This window comes from Orbicella faveolata, unplaced genomic scaffold, assembly GCF_042242905.1.
Source record: "Orbicella faveolata isolate gen_17 unplaced genomic scaffold, um_ofav_v1 contig_25, whole genome shotgun sequence".
Lineage (NCBI taxonomy): Eukaryota > Metazoa > Cnidaria > Anthozoa > Scleractinia > Merulinidae > Orbicella > Orbicella faveolata.
In genome coordinates, this window is record NW_028301553.1 from 1605695 (window position 1) to 1623281 (window position 17587).

The following is a 17587-nucleotide window of genomic DNA, read 5'->3' on the forward strand; positions in this document are numbered from 1 at the left end:
TACATGAGATTTCGATTCAAATTGAAATTGTTTGCAAACGGTTTACATGGCATCTCTTAGAGGCAGCTATTTGTTATCGCGCTGGTGAGCTCTGATCTAAGAAAGAACTGGAACGGAAGACAAAAACAGGTAACGAGAAAATATCAAATATGTCTTTTGCTGTACTGAGATGAATCTCCACCCATTTTACGACGCTGAATTTGAAAACGATATCGTCGAGCCTTGTTGCCTCAGTTATCTGTTTAAGAGTCCCTGTCCATAAAAATGGAAAATAAATCGGCAAGGATCGAAAATTCGATTTCGCTCATATTTTTATGGTAGATAGGCTAGGGCATGACAAAAACTACTGGATAGTTTTTTTGGCAAAATGTCCTTTTATTTCAAAGAAATATGCAAATTACCAAATACCGTTAAAATCGTCATTTGACGCACCATTTTATTAAACAAGTTTGAGAGCCTCGCATGCAAAACCACATCATTCTTCCGTCTTCAAAACACTCAAATATGTTTGTGCAATGTTTAAATGTGTACTGGGTTGATTTTAGGGAATGTTGCGTTGTCTTTTTGGGTGCACAATAATTAAATTTCGAAGACATGTATTTCATTCACTTAAAAGTACTTCGTGAATATAATTAATTTTCACCATGTGCGAAACCTTCAAATGGACCAAGCTTCTGGTGGTTGAATTGCAGAAGGATGGTCTACAGATTCCTGTAAAAATTTCTTTGGGCAAATGATTGTGAGCGACGCGAGAGCTTTTCAAAGTACGTCAAAAATGCAAATATTTGACCATCCGTCGTCAAATTTCAATTTACGGGTTAGACGTATATTTTAGCATGCGTCACATGACTTGACCTATGTTAAGCTGAAATAGACACAGAGCTGATAATTTCGAAATGTTCTAACCTCATTTGCTGTAAAAGGCAGGTCCAAAGCCGATTTGACGTGTTTCTAGTCGATCTCTCACCATTCGTCGCACATAAAGCATATGTTCGCTTTTGTTTACACAAGGTTAACGTCCGATGTACATCGCCTACTGTCAACCTTATATTGGTCGAATACTATGAATCCGTGACCATCTTTCTGCGCATATGAACATCACTGCATCAAAGTCTAAAACGGCTGAGACATTTGTAGATAGTTGCTCGCTTTGCGCTGCGCCAAAATATTGCGTTTGATCGATTGCTGACCATTGCTGATAAGCGTGTCGGCGCAGCCCAATCTTACAGCCGTTATTGTTCGTCACGCAGTGCTGTCACGGCATATGCTGCACATTTTGATCTATTTTGTATAGAGTACTCTCAGCATAAGTGAAACAATTTAATCATTGTTCTTCTGTTTTTTCATATTATAATAATATATGTGTATATTTATATAATCATATTCTATAGTGTACGTGGCCTCGGTCCATATCACGTTTGTTGTACGTTCTGATGTTTCAGACAACAGCTGATAAAGCTAGTACCTGTACTCACTAGAATTTTAAGAAAATCGCCATAAAAAAGTTTTAGATTAATGAAGCAAGAACTAGCTGAAATAAAAATAGGAAATCACAACGAGTCTAATTCGTGAGAAAAACAGACTAAATTTAATTAGTAATTACGTGAGTAAATAGCCCTGGCCATGCCATTTTGTTTGGCGTATCAGTTGTTTGCTTAGTGGCGAGGCATTGGTATGTAACAGAAAATAGAGGACTGTTGTCAAAACAGTCCAAAATTATCGTCAGTAAAATATTGTAAATAAAACACCTATTGACCGGTTACCTCCGCGGCCATCATTTGGTCATTCCGATAAGGGTTTCATTATTGTCTTTACCCTTATTAAGCGGCCACCCCAAATTTAAGAACTTTGTTTTGGAAAGGGCGATGGCAGATAAGAGTCTGAAATTGAAGGTGCATGACGAGTGATAATTCAAACACACGTCTATCATGATTGTATTGAATTGACTCCATGTTCACCAAGAAATTTATAGCCCGATAGTGAAAAATTAAATATTCAAGGTACACCAACCTCTATTTAAGCGGCTAGCCCCATTAAGCGGTCGCCACCCATTTCCCAGGGGGTAGCCCACTGTATTACATGTAAACCAAAAATAATTGCATAGCGCGAAAAGACCTAGGTATGAGTTTAGCGTTACAGTATTACGCAGGGGCATGTAGGTACCGGTGGTCGAGTAAAAGATAACAACAGGGGCAATGGTAAATTATTCATTCTTTTCATTTCTTAATTTAATCTCTTCCTACTCAACACGATTGCGTGCTCCCAGTGATTCCAAGCCTTACGGAGCCTTACTATCAGGATAGAAATTGTCCCACCCCTACCCCCTAAAATGGGATGACAGAATTGCGTGACGAACAAGGAACCGCTGCAAGCAAGGATTCAAACCATGATGATCAAACGTAATATTTTGGTGTAGTGCAAAGCAAGCAACTATCTACAAGTGACTTAGCCGTTTTTGACTTAGATGCAGTGGTGATCATATGTGTCGAACGAGGGTCACAGATTCATGGTATTCGACCGTTAAATAAGTTGACAGTTGGCGATGTACATCGGACATTATGTAAACAAAAGCAAACTTCTCCTTTATGTGCGACGAATGGTGATAGAAACACGTCAAATCGGCTTTGGACCTGCCTTTTACAGCAAATGAGGTTAGAACATTTCGAAATTATCAGCTCTGTGTCTATTTCAACTTAACATAGGTCAAGACATGTGGCGCATGCTAAAATATACGTCTAACCCGTAAATTGAAATTTGACGACGGATGGTCAAATATTTGCATTTTTGACGTACTTTGAAAAGCTCTCCGCGGCGCGTCGCTCACAATCATTTGCCCAAAGAAATTTTTACAGGAATCTGTAGACCATCCTTCTGCAATTCAACCACCAGAAGCTTGGTCCATTTGAAGGTTTCGCACATGGTGAAAATTAATTATATTCACGAAGTACTTTTAAGTGAATGAAATACATGTCTTCGAAATTTAATTATTGTGCACCCAAAAAGACAACGCAACATTCCCTAAAATCAACCCAGTACACATTTAAACATTGCACAAACATATTTGAGTGTTTTGAAGACGGAAGAATGATGTGGTTTTGCATGCGAGGCTCTCAAACTTGTTTAATAAAATGGTGCGTCAAATGACGATTTTAACGGTATTTGGTAATTTGCATATTTCTTTGAAATAAAAGGATATTTTGCCAAAAAAACTATCCAGTAGTTTTTGTCATGCCCTAGCCTATCTACCATAAAAATATGAGCGAAATCGAAGTTTCGACCCTTGCCGCGAAATTAAGAATTTGTCTGATTTTTACGGGCAGGCACTCTTAATTTCTTTCTCTTCTTTCCTATATAGTTTTGTAGTTACCTACATTAATGGTATACCGCGCTGAGTGACGAGCGGCCGGGATTACTTTGAAATGTTGTTGGGCAAAACACTTTTCTCACAGAGTGCCTTTCCGTGTCCAGGTTTATGAAGGGTTAACAGCGATATGTAGGGAGTTCTAAAGGCTAACTTAGCATTTTACCGCATTTTTCTTCCACTGGATTAACTCATCCTCATTTCCAGCCGTCCGAATCCCGATCCTCTACAGACGAGGGTGGACCTCAATTGATCACTTAATAACACAGATGCAGCTGCTTCTAACTTTCAGCAGTTCAACGTTTACCAAGATGATCAGCAAAACCCACACAGTACCGTTTTCCTAATGGAAGTAAGTAACACCTGATGTAAATAAGTAATGTACATTGTAGTATCGGAGTAGCCATACCAGAGTACTTTGTTATTGTAATTTTTGTAATTTGTGATACGTGTAATTTGTTAAGACTTGTTACTTTAAATAAAAAAAACCCACACAGTACAATACTTGCCTAGAAGTCGTCCAAAAAAAGATCAATATAATTTCGGTTTGCATTTGCAGTTCGGGGTGGTGAATGATAAATGCGAGACTTTGCAAAAAGGCGAGCTCGAGACATTTTGACATTTTAAACTATGAGACCGAGACCTCAAAGTGTTTTAGGTGCGAGCACGAGACGTTCAGCCGGATTCTAATTAAGACGGTCACGTCATTTATAAAAACAAACAAACAAATCGGGACTTCATAACATGACTCCAAAACAACTTTGTGAAAAAAAATACTCGATACTGCATAGCCGCCAAAAATCGACACAGTGAGGTCCGTGAAATTCGACGAAAAGTTTGCGGGAACCACGGTTGTTTATTTGCAATATTTCTTTCTTTCAGTTTAAAGGACAAACGAGGTGTACCAAAGACTATGATAGCCCTTCTAGTCTTAGTAAAGGACAAATTTATGACTTTCCGAGAGTTACTGGTCTACTTCGAATTCAGGCTCGCCTTCACCGTCCGCCTTTTTTTTTTATCACAAGCATTGAATTCAAATTTGCTGCGAGACAAGTTGTAGTTTCAGTGGTAATACCAGCAGCAAAACTAAAATTTGTTGCAGAAAGTAGAACTCGAGTCTACTTTGCGCAACATGTTGCCTCAACTTGCATTGTATTTTTACACTGTATTTTGCTGCGAGACTAGTTGGTCATAAACGTTGTAATACGTGCAACAATGTGTTTCAACTTGCAATGCAACCATGTTGCGAGACAAGTTGAAGAAAAATGTTGCCCATATTACCGGACCTTAACGGCGACATTCCCAGCTAAGGTACGTAGCATGAAGATTAGAAAGTACTTGTTGCTGTCCGCGCCGCCCTCTGTGTATATACTCCCGATGTAATAAATATTATCAGAATATTACAGTATTGTAAATATATTAAAGTATTGTAAAGCGCCATGGACAATTGGTGGAAAATGGCGCTATATAAATGTATATTTATTTATTTATTTATTTATTTATTTATTTATTTATTTATTTATTTATTACAAGGAAAATCTTGCGAAATACATACCACTTTTGAGCTTGGTTCTCATATGCCGCCAACCTGCCCGCGACTTAGTCGTCGGTCCTTTACACGTCATCAACAAAATTGCAACAACCTTTTCGCAATAACCTTTAGATTTACACCTACAGACGCAGCGAAAATCGTTACAAGATACCCTATTCGCCGTCTTCTTTTTAAAACTTTAAGGATAAGATTGCTTTGATGATGCCTCCCAGTTATCATGTCAGCTTTCGTGCTTCAACATTATTAATACAAATATATCTTGGGTTTCTTGTGGTTCAAGTTTAAACAGTACAAACAGTTATTTATTCCTTGAATAAACTGTTGTAAATCGATCAACAAAACTACACTATTATGATATAATCTATTTAGCAAATATATTAAAGGAACAAGGAAATGTTAATGATGTCACTATACGTCTGTAATCCAATAGATCATAAGTAAGGCGTAATCAAAATGCCAGAATAATTTAACTCATGATACGAAGTTTCTTTATAGTCAATTTCAGTGCAGTAAGCAAACCCGTTCTTTCCAAACAAGATGCGATCTCTATGATTCGCCCGCCATGGTTCGGTCGACAAGTTATAAGTAGTGTAATGGAAGGTTCTATACTATTGTGTGGCAAATCTCTCGTAAAGAAAAATACATCGCCAAAACTTCCCAAATGCTCAAATCATGTTCAGTAAATCCTTGCGCGGCTTTTTCAGTCTAAGTTAACGCGCGCAAAAATACCATCGCGTCTTTAAGTTTCCAATCAGATCTGAATTGCCACCACAATAAAGGGAATGCACGTACCGGTAAAGTGCTTTTAGTAAAAATTCCTCAAGATCACTTCTTGCTTACTGAACCTCACTCTTCACAGTTTTTGAACTGTTAAACCCCTATTGAACAGGAGATAGATCCACTGTCGATCATTGTGTTACCCGAAAAGGTAATTGAATTACGTGGGTTTTCATGCTGATGAATGAATGAAACTATACTGGAAGCACACAACAACATATGAACGAAAACCAAAGCTTAAAGCCTTGGTCAAACGGCGCATGATAGTCGATGACAGTTGATGATAGGCGGTGAAAAGTCGGGAGCATCATTCAACTATCATCGGCTATCATGCGCCGTTTGACTAAGGCTTAAAGAATGAAACCATATTTTACTGATTTGGGTGTAAATAAATTCTGGCGATGGTTGCTGCAAATATCCGCACTTCAGGGTGTAGAGAGCGTTAAAAAAAGTATTTAGTCATTTTCGAGACAGAAGTTTCTCTTGGCCTGACTTCTGGCGGTCATGATAATTCTAAAAGAATGTATGGCAAAGAAAAGAGAGACGAAAATCAGAAGGGTCTCTGCTTGCACGTATGTAGCTTTGCTCGTGCGCTTTTGTTTATGAAGGACAGGTAGCCTGTTTCAATTCGTCAGATGATGGAGAAAAATACCAAAGCTTAAGTAATAAGGGAAGGGAAAAACGAGAGCGGAATTGTTTTTTGGCCTTTTTCCCATGCCCTGGCTCCCTCGTTCACCATAATTCGCATTGTTTCGTTTATCCCATATTGTAAGAGGTCCAAACGACAAAAGGTGAAGTACTCAAGAGCCTCTTGATCCAGACCTGGCGGAGCTCATCCCAGTCCTCTCCGGTTACTGTAAACCCTGACATCCTTTCCCAGAAGTCCCTAATCGTTCGCCGTTGGAGACACTTAAAGGGTTTAAAAGTATCTTGTCCATCAACACCGTTTTACCCAAAGTCTAAAGGGATAACCATTAAGCCATTCCTACTAATGGCTAGAAAAAAAATTTAAAACTGAATTAGGAGCATGTCAAACGTGAAAACCCAGAGAAGGCAAAATGCCGAGACACTCGTTATAAAATCCGAGTTCGGCACTTACCAAATGAGTTCAATTCAAACGACCGAACACGTATCAGACATGCGCTTTTTGCAGACTCCATCTAAGTCTAAAACGTATTAACTGCATAGAGAAAAAAGACATTTTCATGTGACGTTGCTGATGAAAAGAATAAAAAAAAGTTTAGAAAGCCGTAAAAGCTAGTCTGCTGCGATTTATATGGCTCTGCCATGGCGTGCTCAATTCCATGGTCAAGTTTAAAACGAGTGCGAAATAAATTATCAGGATGAACTTATACTTGGCTAGCTCCCGGGAGAAAACAAATTTCTATTAAGCCCTCCTTGTTTTTCGAGAGGGGTTAGGGAAAGCGCTTATCGGAAGGAGAGCGCTAAATCGAATCATTAGGGTAGTACTTAGTCTCCTCCTCAGCCGTTCCTTTTTCTTTAGGGGAAGCGTTGCGTGACATCCCAAAAAACTAATGCGGAGGAGATCTTGGTACAGGTACTAAATTTCAGATTCGTTTAATCTATAAAGACAGTCTATTTTAATCGTTACGTAACATCAAAGCCGCTATTGAATCAACATTCGCGTAGACCACCTGCGGTGGCACCATTATAATAAAGGGATAATTTGTTGATCTCTCCATGTTATTGCCGTCAATTTGCATAATTTCACTACGCAGACATGGATTACAGCTATAAACCAGCTAATAAGTCATCTCGCAAGAAGAGAAAAACACGCTGCCTTATAGCTCTCTTCGTTTTCCTTGGCATTGCATGTTTGGTTTTCTTCTTCGTTGGAATTGCACTCATCGCCGAGGCTAGGAGAAAAGGTGATGACTCCAAGGCAGAACCTCAAGGCGCCAGCTGCGACTATTCAGAGGAAGCTAAGCGAGTTAAACTCGATGACTTTTTAGAAAGAGCACAGAACAAGTATTACGAATTGAATCCGAACAAAATTGCAAGCAAACCCGGTGTTACACCAGCTGAGGTCAAGAACAAATACCACTCTTACGATCCAACGCCTGAGCGCATTAAACTGATCGCTGATGAATCGGCAAAAATTGTCAAAGATATTGAGAAAATGCCAGTTGACATGAACAAGCTGACACTGAGAGAGAAACGAGCTGTAGCTCAACTGCTTCACTGGGCTAAACATAGCTTCCCTTTCATGGTGCCGTATTCATACGACTATTATGTTGGGGATTGGATGATGGGAGCCGACATCTTCTGTTGGAATCCGATTTGTATGGTGCCAACTGAAGTGCAGCCAGCATTCAAGCATTTTAAGCCGTCGACGGTCAGTGAAATGGAGACACTTAAAGCTAAATTCAAAGAACTCAACCACACTTTTGTTCAGTTCGTGGAAAACATGAAGTTAGGCGTGGCTGCTGGAATGGTACGCACAACAGAGGAGTGTAAAGCGGGGCTAGATGGATTGAAAAACAAGTACAGAGATGTGGCTGTTAATGGTCCAACGGGTAAGAAATTATTCAAATGACAAGCAAAACAGAAACCGTTTTAAGGTTTTTTGTTTTGTTTGAAGATTCCCAAGGACCCTTAGTGTTGCTATGAAATAAAGGTATGGAATTGCAACTGCGCTGGAACATTAACTATGGCTGGACTAATTCAATCCAGCTGTTTCATTAAAGCGTCATGTCATGTTTGATCGTTACAATGTCTTGCAAACGGTAATGCAAAACACAATTGTTGTTACAAAACACTTTTACGATTTACGCTTCAGCGCGCGTGCAAATTATCTGAGACAAAGGCACTCTGTCTATGATGTTCACTCAAACAAAGGCAGAGTCGCGGAATTCAAATCTAATGAAATTGTTTTTAGTTTTGAATTAATTATGTTTGCTTCAATGAATATGTGATAAAAACAGATTAACCGGCCACAGCACTGTCATTTTCTTTTTTATATCCCAGAGTTATTTATTTAATACGCGCTATGCCTGGTATACGTAAATTTAACGGGCAGTATTTACAGTACAGCCCGCTAAAGTTTGACACTGTTCCCGAACCTTCCAAACACAAGCATCGAAGTGTTAAATGAAGTTCAATGGTTGTTTTGACTCTTAAAAGGTTTTTTTTTTTTTCCTAAAACGCTTACCAAATTAAGTCTTTTTTCCCTTTCAAGGAAATACGCAACCGTTGCGTTGTGTCTTTAAGGTTTTGAGCAAAGAAAGATGTTGGGAGCACATGCAGCCGCCCTGTGAGACAGAGGCTGCCTCCTCTTTTCGTTCGATGAAAGAAGAAAGCGAACTTCTGCTAGCAACTGCCGGATCGTTTGATCAGCCGCTGTCTTAAACCAGGAAAAATTAAAGAAAATTGTTATTTGACAAGTTTGAAAACTTGCGCATGACAATTTAGGATTCCAAACGCTATCCGTTCACGGTACTGCCAACAACATTCGCTGTCCTGTTATTGGCTGCAAAATTACAAGAGACCGGTAACGGGTGGCAATCTTTGATCTCTTGCTGTTTACACAGTTCCATAATCTATTGCTGTGCAGTTAAAATTCACCGTTGCAGGTTATTCAGTCAAAGGAGCTTGACAAGAGTGTTGACTGGCAGGATATAAAAGTTTTTAATTTTTCCAAAACAGCTTGTCAGATCTGCAGCTAGCTTGCAATTTGTGAAGCGCGCGCTAGATAGCGCAGTCTTAAATAAAGTCAGTTTTCACTCAGTAGGAATCAAATGCATCTTGCGATACCAAACAAGAAAAGGCAAGGCGCATAATTAGGCCAAATATTATAAGGATGATAGATGCAGGAAATTGAAAATCCCTGTGTGCGGCTAATAGTGGGCTTCATCGGTGTATTTCTTTGCTCTTCATCTCAACCGCAACCTTTAAAGGTCCTATAGGGCTCTATTTTCCGCGAATGGACACCATTACACACCCCAAATCACAATAATCCCTCAATTGTTAACACAAAGATATAAAGTTGCCATTTCTGGCTCCAACAAATAAACCCATTTCGAAATCCCTCGAAGATGCCTGAAAGTCGTGCGTTTTTAGCGTTGTTGATGTTTATGTGCTATAACCTTATATTTCTTGACAGGAATCTACGAAGCGTCATTCATAAAGCCTTTCCTTGCCAAAGATTTTATCTCGAACATGAAAGATGATCAACTCAGTGAATGGCGGGGAAAGTTTGGAAAATCAGCCAGCGAGTCACTTCGAGAGTTTGCCCTTGAGTATGTTGGCAAACCAATTGATTACATGTTGAGGTATGGCAGTTGTGATACTAATTTATTTAACATATATAATACTTGCCTACAAAATAGAATATTACGTGTTCTCCGGTTTTTATGGTTACTTTAATTGAGTGTTATAGCCCTGGCCTTGAAGAAAAGTCAAAATCTTGGCCTCAATAAACCAGTTCATTTGTCGAGGCGCCCACCCTGCATTCGATTCCGCTTTGAGTTGTTTTGGTCTTGGGGAGAAGCCAACAATAGTTATATCAACCCTCCTCTCAAGTTGTGTTAAGGTCAAGTTAACAAGCAAGCCATGAGTTATCCATCCGTTTGATTTTTTTAAACACAGCCATCACAAACAGACACATACCTATAGTGTAGCGTGTTCTACCTTTCCCACTTTTCTCAAATTTCGTGCATTAGGAAAAAGTGATCACTCCCAGTGTGCAAAATTGTTTGTGGGGAGAGGGGGCGCGCTGCTGGATATAAGCAGTTATGGTTGGTAAGATATGTCACCAACACGTTTTTATTCGAATTCATTAAGATCAGTGGTGTTCCGAGAACTTTTGACGCAAATTTCAGATAGCGACAACATCGTAAACGAAAGCCGATATTTTATCAATTCGCTTAATTCCGTTTTTAGATTCATAAAGGAGGAACAAGTTCCACACTGTGCACCAGACAGCGTTGCTACCGGCCTTGGTAGTTTACCGCTTGCTTATGTGTTCGTGAACGGCTCTCAGACGAATACGAAAACAACACAAGAACTTCCCACAGGCGAGAAACTGAATGGAAAAGACTCCTACAAAAGGCTGCTGGCACATTTTACAACCACATCCCAGACACCGGATGAAATTTACAACCTTGGTAAAGACATGCGCGATAAACTCTATTCCGAGGTATGAACCTTCTTTACCACTAAGTCAGGGAAAATATATTATGAGCGTGATGACGATGGAAGCGAGCTACGGTATATTGTCTTTTCCAACCTGACAGAGTTCTCGAGTTGATCGTGCAGCTCATTAATATGTGTCGATTGATTTGTTGAACAGATTTTGAAATTAGCCACGGAAGTAACCAAAGTAGATGATGAAAATGAAGCGAAGCGACGATTCAAAGAGCTCATAAATGATCCTAAGATGTTTTACAATGATAAAGAAATTCCAGCCAATGAGTCTGACGCCAATGCACACAAAGTATGCAGCACTGTAAAGGACGCGGAAAAGTATTGTCCACACAGAACAGCAGCCATGGAGAACTGGTTTGAGCATACCAAGCAGGTTACTATTACGACATGGATACATTATTTTCTAACAGTCAAGATTTAATATTATTCACGCATAACATGTTTACTACAGTTGAACCCAGAGAAAATCGAACTCGAAAAACCATGAAATTCGCCGCGTGTTCTCAAAACGGGCGCCATCTTGTAACATCGAAGGACGCAAAGGAGTCTGGGAAGACCTTTATCCTTCCTCGGAGTTGAACCCCGCTATTTCGAAATGGCAGGGGTTAGAAATAACAAGGGGTAATGGTTTGAGTTGGGGATAACGGGAAATTGGAAATAACCGAGTTGGAAATAGCGGATTCCAATACCTGTACCTGTAGAAAGAAATTAAATGAAAACTAATAAAAGTAGAACCGCAGAGAACACCTGTCTCAGGAAAAAAATTGAGCCTTATTTGTTTTACACTCATTTTCACTCTATATGACTTACGCATGATTCTGTTTGGGTTCTGTTTTTATCCCTCTCGTAGTCTTTATTTGAGCTGATTGTGGAAACTATAGGTAAATAAATCACGGCTTAACAAAGGTTTTCTTGACTCTCTAGAAAGTTTGCACCTAGGAGGCAGCGTGGCCAAGTGGTTTAGGGCGCTGTTGTTACAATCCGGAGGTCCGGGGCTCAAGGCCTACACCCTGCCACTAGTGGGATTTGTTTCTCGGTAGTCCCGATTTCAAATCCTCGGCCACGCTTGTAAATAGCCAACTGGATTGCTTGCGGCCGGTTGGGATTCTTAACGTTAACAGTGTTACGTTCAATTTGAATTATTTATTTCAGTTGTTTCCTCGGCCCCACTAGCACTTGTGCTGTAACACTGCCCAGGGTAAATAAAGGTTATATATACATATATAAAGAACTTACTTTTTGTTTGTAATTGACACCTTGTAATTTTCTGACCATAATAATCTGTGTCCTAATACTTTGTTACATTACTGTCACAGATTATGGCAACCCTTGACTATGAGACCGCTGGACTGTTTCATGTAACAGGTCCTTACAAGTCCACTCCAAGCTGCCCAATCAAACTCGACTACGACCTTAATCCATCAAGCGCTGTGCCATTCTACATGCCGTCTGATGCGAGTTGTTCCAAGGTTGCCAGTTATAACATGCCATTCTTTCTTGCAAAGCCTGGACCCAGATATGAGTCAGTCACGTTGGCGGCACATGAAGCAAGGCCTGGACACCACACCCAGGTGAGGCTGCATCTGTAAAACTAATAACTATCAGCTTCCAGTTGGGCTCTATAAATACACAAAGCATATCTTTTCTCGTCAATATCCTGTCATATTAGCCGGCTCAGGCTAGGTTAATAGCTTATACAGCTTTGCTTTATTTACAGGTTCAAGGTTACACCGAACATTTTACTGACTCATGTGAAGGTCCCATTCGCTGGATAGCAGTCAACACCCTTTACCTGGCATTTGCCGAGGGCTGGGCACTATACGCAGAGAATCCGCTGATCCCTGAAGATACTAGCGCTTATCAAGTTGATCCAATTTCCAAATATGGAATGTTGAAATGGCAGGTGAGTTGACATGGAAACCATACTGGCTTTTGTGAGCGCTCTAGTAAGAGGGTTACAAAATAAATATGAGTTGTAAACAGGTTTTAACAGGTTTCAGGTTTTTTTCCTTAATAAAACTTAACGATAGAATTGCCCGAATGTCTAATCAAATCAGTTGACACTTTTACGCGTATTCATTTATAAATTGTAATTGTATTGTAACAGAATTGAGACTCATGGTTGACGGTGGCAAAGGTGGGGTAACAATCACGCATCACGCTGAATTTTTTTTATTAAATCACGCATCACGAAGAATTTTTCTTCACCAATCACGGGTCACGTAAAAAGAAGTAAGTACATCGCCAATTTTACTTTCTCGACCCTAAAAGCGCTGTTAAAAAAAAAACTTTACCGATTCAACCACAAAAAATGCATGGGCAAATATGTGACTTCTCACGCGAAAACGTTCCATACGGTAGCTGTTCGAGCAGCTGAACGCAGGGCAAGTGAACTAGCCTGCGAACAGGCTCCCAGCGAGGGCGGAAAAAAATCCGGCGGGGACGGAAAAAAAAATTCTGCCGAGCGTGGCGAGCCGTTAAGCGCTAAGAAAGGAATTCCGCGAATTGTACTCCCCCTCGTCACCATTCCGCTCTCGGCTCTCCCCGCTCGCCCTAGACCATACTTGGCTAGCTCGCACTAAACCCATTAACCCAACCGGAAGCCTGTGCGCAGGCTCCAAGTGAACGGATAATTTGAATAGCGATAGTCAATTTACTTGTTCCAAGATATCTTAAGACCACTTGGTTCTACATGAGTTGATAACCAATATAATGAGTATTGACTCTAGAAACGATTTAATGAGGTGCAAACTGTGAAGGTAAATGTGAGGGATTCATGAGATGTGGGCTGTGTAGTTATATGTTGAGAATTAATACGATGAAAGCTGTGTAAGTATATGTGGGTGATATATGAGATGTAGGCTATGTAGGTATATGTGGGCGGTTAATGAGATGTATGCTATGTGGGTATATATGGGGGTTAATGAGATGTAGGCTGTATAGGTATATGTGGGGGATATAATGACATGTATGCTGTGAGGGTATATGTGGGGGATTAATGAGATGTAGGCTCTGTAGGTATATGTGGGGGTTAATGAGATGCAGGCTGTGTAGGTATGTGTGGGGGATTAATGGAACGTATACTGTGCAGGTATATGTGGGGAATGAGATGTATTGCTGTGTAGGTATATATGGGGGATTAATGAGATGTAGGCTGTGTAGGCATGTGTGGGGAATGAGATGTATTGCTGTGTAGGTATATATGGGGGATTAATGAGATGTAGGCTGTGTAGGTATATGTGGGGGGTAAAATGACATGTGTGCTGTGAGGGTATATATGGGGGATTAATGAGACGTAGGCTATGTAGGTATATGTGGGGGATTAATGAGATGTATACTGTGCAGGTATATGTGGGGAATGAGATGTGTTGCTGTGTTGGTATATGTGGGGGATTAATGAGATGTAGGCTGTGTAGGTATATGTGGGGATTAATAAGATGTATGCTGTGTAGGTATATGTGGGGGATTAATAAGATGTATACTGTGCAGGTATATGTGGGGAATGAGATGTGTTGCTGTGTTGGTATATGTGGGGGATTAATGAGATGCAGGCTGTGTAGGTATATGTGGGGGACTAATGAGATGTATACTGTGCAGGTATATGTGGGGAATGAGATGTGTTGCTGTGTAGGTATATATGGGGGATTAATGAGATGTAGGCCGTGTAGCTATACATGGGGGATTAATGAGATGTAGTCTGTGTAGGTTTATGTGGGGCGTTAATGAGATGTATGCCCTGTGGGTATATGTAGGAGTTAATGAGATGTAGGCTGCGTAGGTATATGTGGGGGATCAATGAGATGTAAGCTCTGTAGGTATAAATGGGGGATTTAATGAGATGTGGACTGTGTAGGTATATGTCGGGAATAAATGAGCTGTAGGCTATGTAGGTATATGTGGGGGAATAATTAGGTTCAGTTAGGGGGATTAATGAGCTGTAGGCGATGTAGGTATACGTGGGATTAACAGAACGTAAGCGGTATACGTGGGGGATTAATGACCTATAGGCAGTGTAGGGGCTTAATGTAGGTATATGTGGGGGATTAATGAGAAGTGGGCTGCGTAGGTATATGTAGGGGATTAATGAAATGCAGGCTGTGAGGGGATATTGGGGGATATTTAGGGGGTGGTTGAGGTATTGTTTTAAGAGAGATTAATAGAGATGTGCAAATCGCGGTCGAGTTAACTAGCCGCCCTTATAAAGCGCACTTATAAAGCGAAAGAACAAAAGGCTTGGCTGTGAGCCAATGAGAAAGCACCGACGTCATAGCCAGACTGGACAAACGAGTTTCTGACACCGGCTGGATTTGATTATTCAAAATGGCGGACATACCTTAATTTGAGACTATACTATGCAAATTTGCCAAACATTCCTTACATGCACGCTTATGTTCTGTAACGCCTATGTAATTTATGCTATACATACAGTTATATGATATACGTGTTCTTGAGTTACAGTAGCTGGGTTAAGCCTTGATTGATGACGTTCGTTTAAGGTCTTCTCTACCATGTAATATTACGCCTTGCAGCGAAAGGGTAGTTCAAATTCGTCGACAACGCCTAACGTCTACGAATGCCTACGAGCGGAAACTTCTTCCGGTGCCTTGCCGCCTAAAGCATCACAATTTTCGATGTTACTCCACCAGATGTTATTGTCTTCGCAACATTTAGATTTGAGGTCAATTAAACATAGGGATCTTAACAATGACGACGGCGACGCCGAGGACAACTCCTTGAAAAACTGAATTTGTCCTGGATGCTAATGGCTCGAAAACCTCACTCAGGCTAAATATGTAATGACAGCGTTCAATTCTAAATGGAAATACGTAAAATTAGCACTTTGACTCATCGTTCGCGTTCGCGGTCATTTTGCGTTGTTGTTTATTTTGTTTTGCAGAGGACGGCTTTGAAATGTGCAAAGGTTTACTGAACACACTTGTAAAGCCTTTGTTTTGCTCATTAAACCTTTTGTCTGGTGGTGCTCATTGACATCGATCGTGGTTTGCTACAGACTCCGTCCACACTACGCCGGAGGAATATAAAAACGGATACAGCTATATTTCTACAAAATAATAATTACATTACTCTTAGATCCATTACCGAGACACATCAATTGTCTCAACTTATCAAAACACCTACACGGGTATCTAATTCAAGTGCATCACTAGTCGGTGTTATATTCAGGGCTGGGACCTCAACTCAGTCCACAGTTTTGTCCTGTAGGACTGAACACAACAACTCTACTCTAACTATTGCCAAAATACATTGTCAGGGTTACATCTATTAATCCATCATTTGTGAAGGGTGAAACCTTTTATCTCTGTACGCTAAAGAATAGAAACGGTTGATTCATTTCTGCATTCATTGATTGACGTATTTCCTTAGGTTTGGAGAGCTTTGCGTTTAATGATGGACACTGGACTTCACTTCAAGGGAAATTCACGTGCCTGGGCGCTGACGATGTTCGAGGAGTACGCATGGGACACAAGTGACGTAGCAGTGAAGGAAGTGACACGCTACCAAAGCATCCCGGGACAGGCTGTCACTTACATGCTGGGACAACTTGCCATCATGAGATTAAAAGACCAAGCCAATAGCACTCTGAAAGAAAAATTCAACACCAAAGACTTCCATTACCAGGTGATTTAGTCTTAGACCTTGTCAGTTTAAAAACTGAATCACTCGCTTCCTCTCTAAGTATTGTCTTCATTCCATCGGTCTCAGTTACCCCATCTTGAGTTATCTGGTCCAATATTTTCTTAGCTCAAATGATATGCCCTTTACCGTTTTATGTGAACAGTTCAGTTACTTAAACTAGCTAAATTAACTCTTCCGCCGGCCATGATATTGTACTGCTGGATTCCTCTGTTAAATGCAAAGGGTTTGGTTACGCTAAGGAAACTTTGTCCGCAGTCTCTTGGTCAGCGTAACACACGAGTATATTGTTCCTCAATACACTGGTATAGGTATAAACAGCTTTCCTGGTCCTGTTGATAGATAGTCTTATTCAAAGCACATGTTGACATGGAATATTTCTGCAGCAACACGCTATAGTTGTTTTACTTTTATAAAATGGAATTTAATCAGCTACTAAATTAAAGTAACTTTTTCCGGTAGCTCAACTCAGAAACGATCTAAATTAAGTTTCATTTTTAGGTTCTGCGCCAAGGCCCCTCACCACTAAGTTACCTTGAGGAGAGTGTAAAGAAATACATCTCTTGTGTACAGGATAAAGAAGAGAAGGGCTGTGATGATGTCTTAAACCCACCAGCTCCAAAACCTCAGGGGTCTCAGAAAGAATCTCTTTTTAGAGACATGGGTTTCTCGCCTTGGGTTGTGTGAAATTCGCTCTATAAATGAATGACTTCTGTTGTGTGATTTTTTGCCACGTTCTTATTTTACATGCCAGGCATTGTTCTAGGTCCAAAGATTTTGAGATACGAGTAAACTGTGGTGGGCGTAAAGAGGAAAGGCAGAAGTCCAGTTTATTATTCGTTTTTAGCGGCAGCATTCGCCCAAAGCAGTTTTCTATAGGGCAGTTAGACAAATTTTGTTCAAGATAAAATAAAAGCCATATACATCGTTCTTGTCAAGAGTAAACATGTAATCACTTTTCATCTGTCGATCTACATTACTCTCGGTGTCTTGTCAGCCATAACGACTTGCAAATTCTCTATCCTTCATCGGTTTCTATTCCTTTTGTAGATAACATTATCGTATATAGGTCGTCT

The 17587-nt window shown here is 40.3% G+C and overlaps 1 protein-coding gene across 1 annotated transcript; it reads left to right on the forward strand.

The window, feature by feature from the left end:
- The first annotated feature begins 7383 nt into the window (after positions 1-7383).
- LOC110040103 (uncharacterized) lies at positions 7384-17456 on the forward strand. The gene is made up of 8 exons (XM_089293390.1): positions 7384-8227; positions 9814-9982; positions 10593-10848; positions 11002-11229; positions 12173-12427; positions 12574-12759; positions 16242-16496; positions 17013-17456. The coding sequence occupies exons 1-8, from the start codon at positions 7432-7434 to the stop codon at positions 17196-17198; spliced, it is 2331 nt and encodes a 776-aa protein (XP_089149516.1). The 5' UTR covers positions 7384-7431; the 3' UTR covers positions 17199-17456.
- The last annotated feature ends 131 nt before the right edge of the window (positions 17457-17587 follow it).

Coding starts and splice junctions, on each gene's coding strand:
- LOC110040103 (XM_089293390.1), top strand. CDS start 7,432: ATGGATTACAGCTATAAACCAGCTAATAAGTCATCTCGCAAGAAGAGA. Junction 10,849..11,001: donor GCGATAAACTCTATTCCGAG/GTATGAACCTTC, acceptor TTTGTTGAACAG/ATTTTGAAATTAGCCACGGA. Junction 16,497..17,012: donor CCAAAGACTTCCATTACCAG/GTGATTTAGTCT, acceptor TTTCATTTTTAG/GTTCTGCGCCAAGGCCCCTC.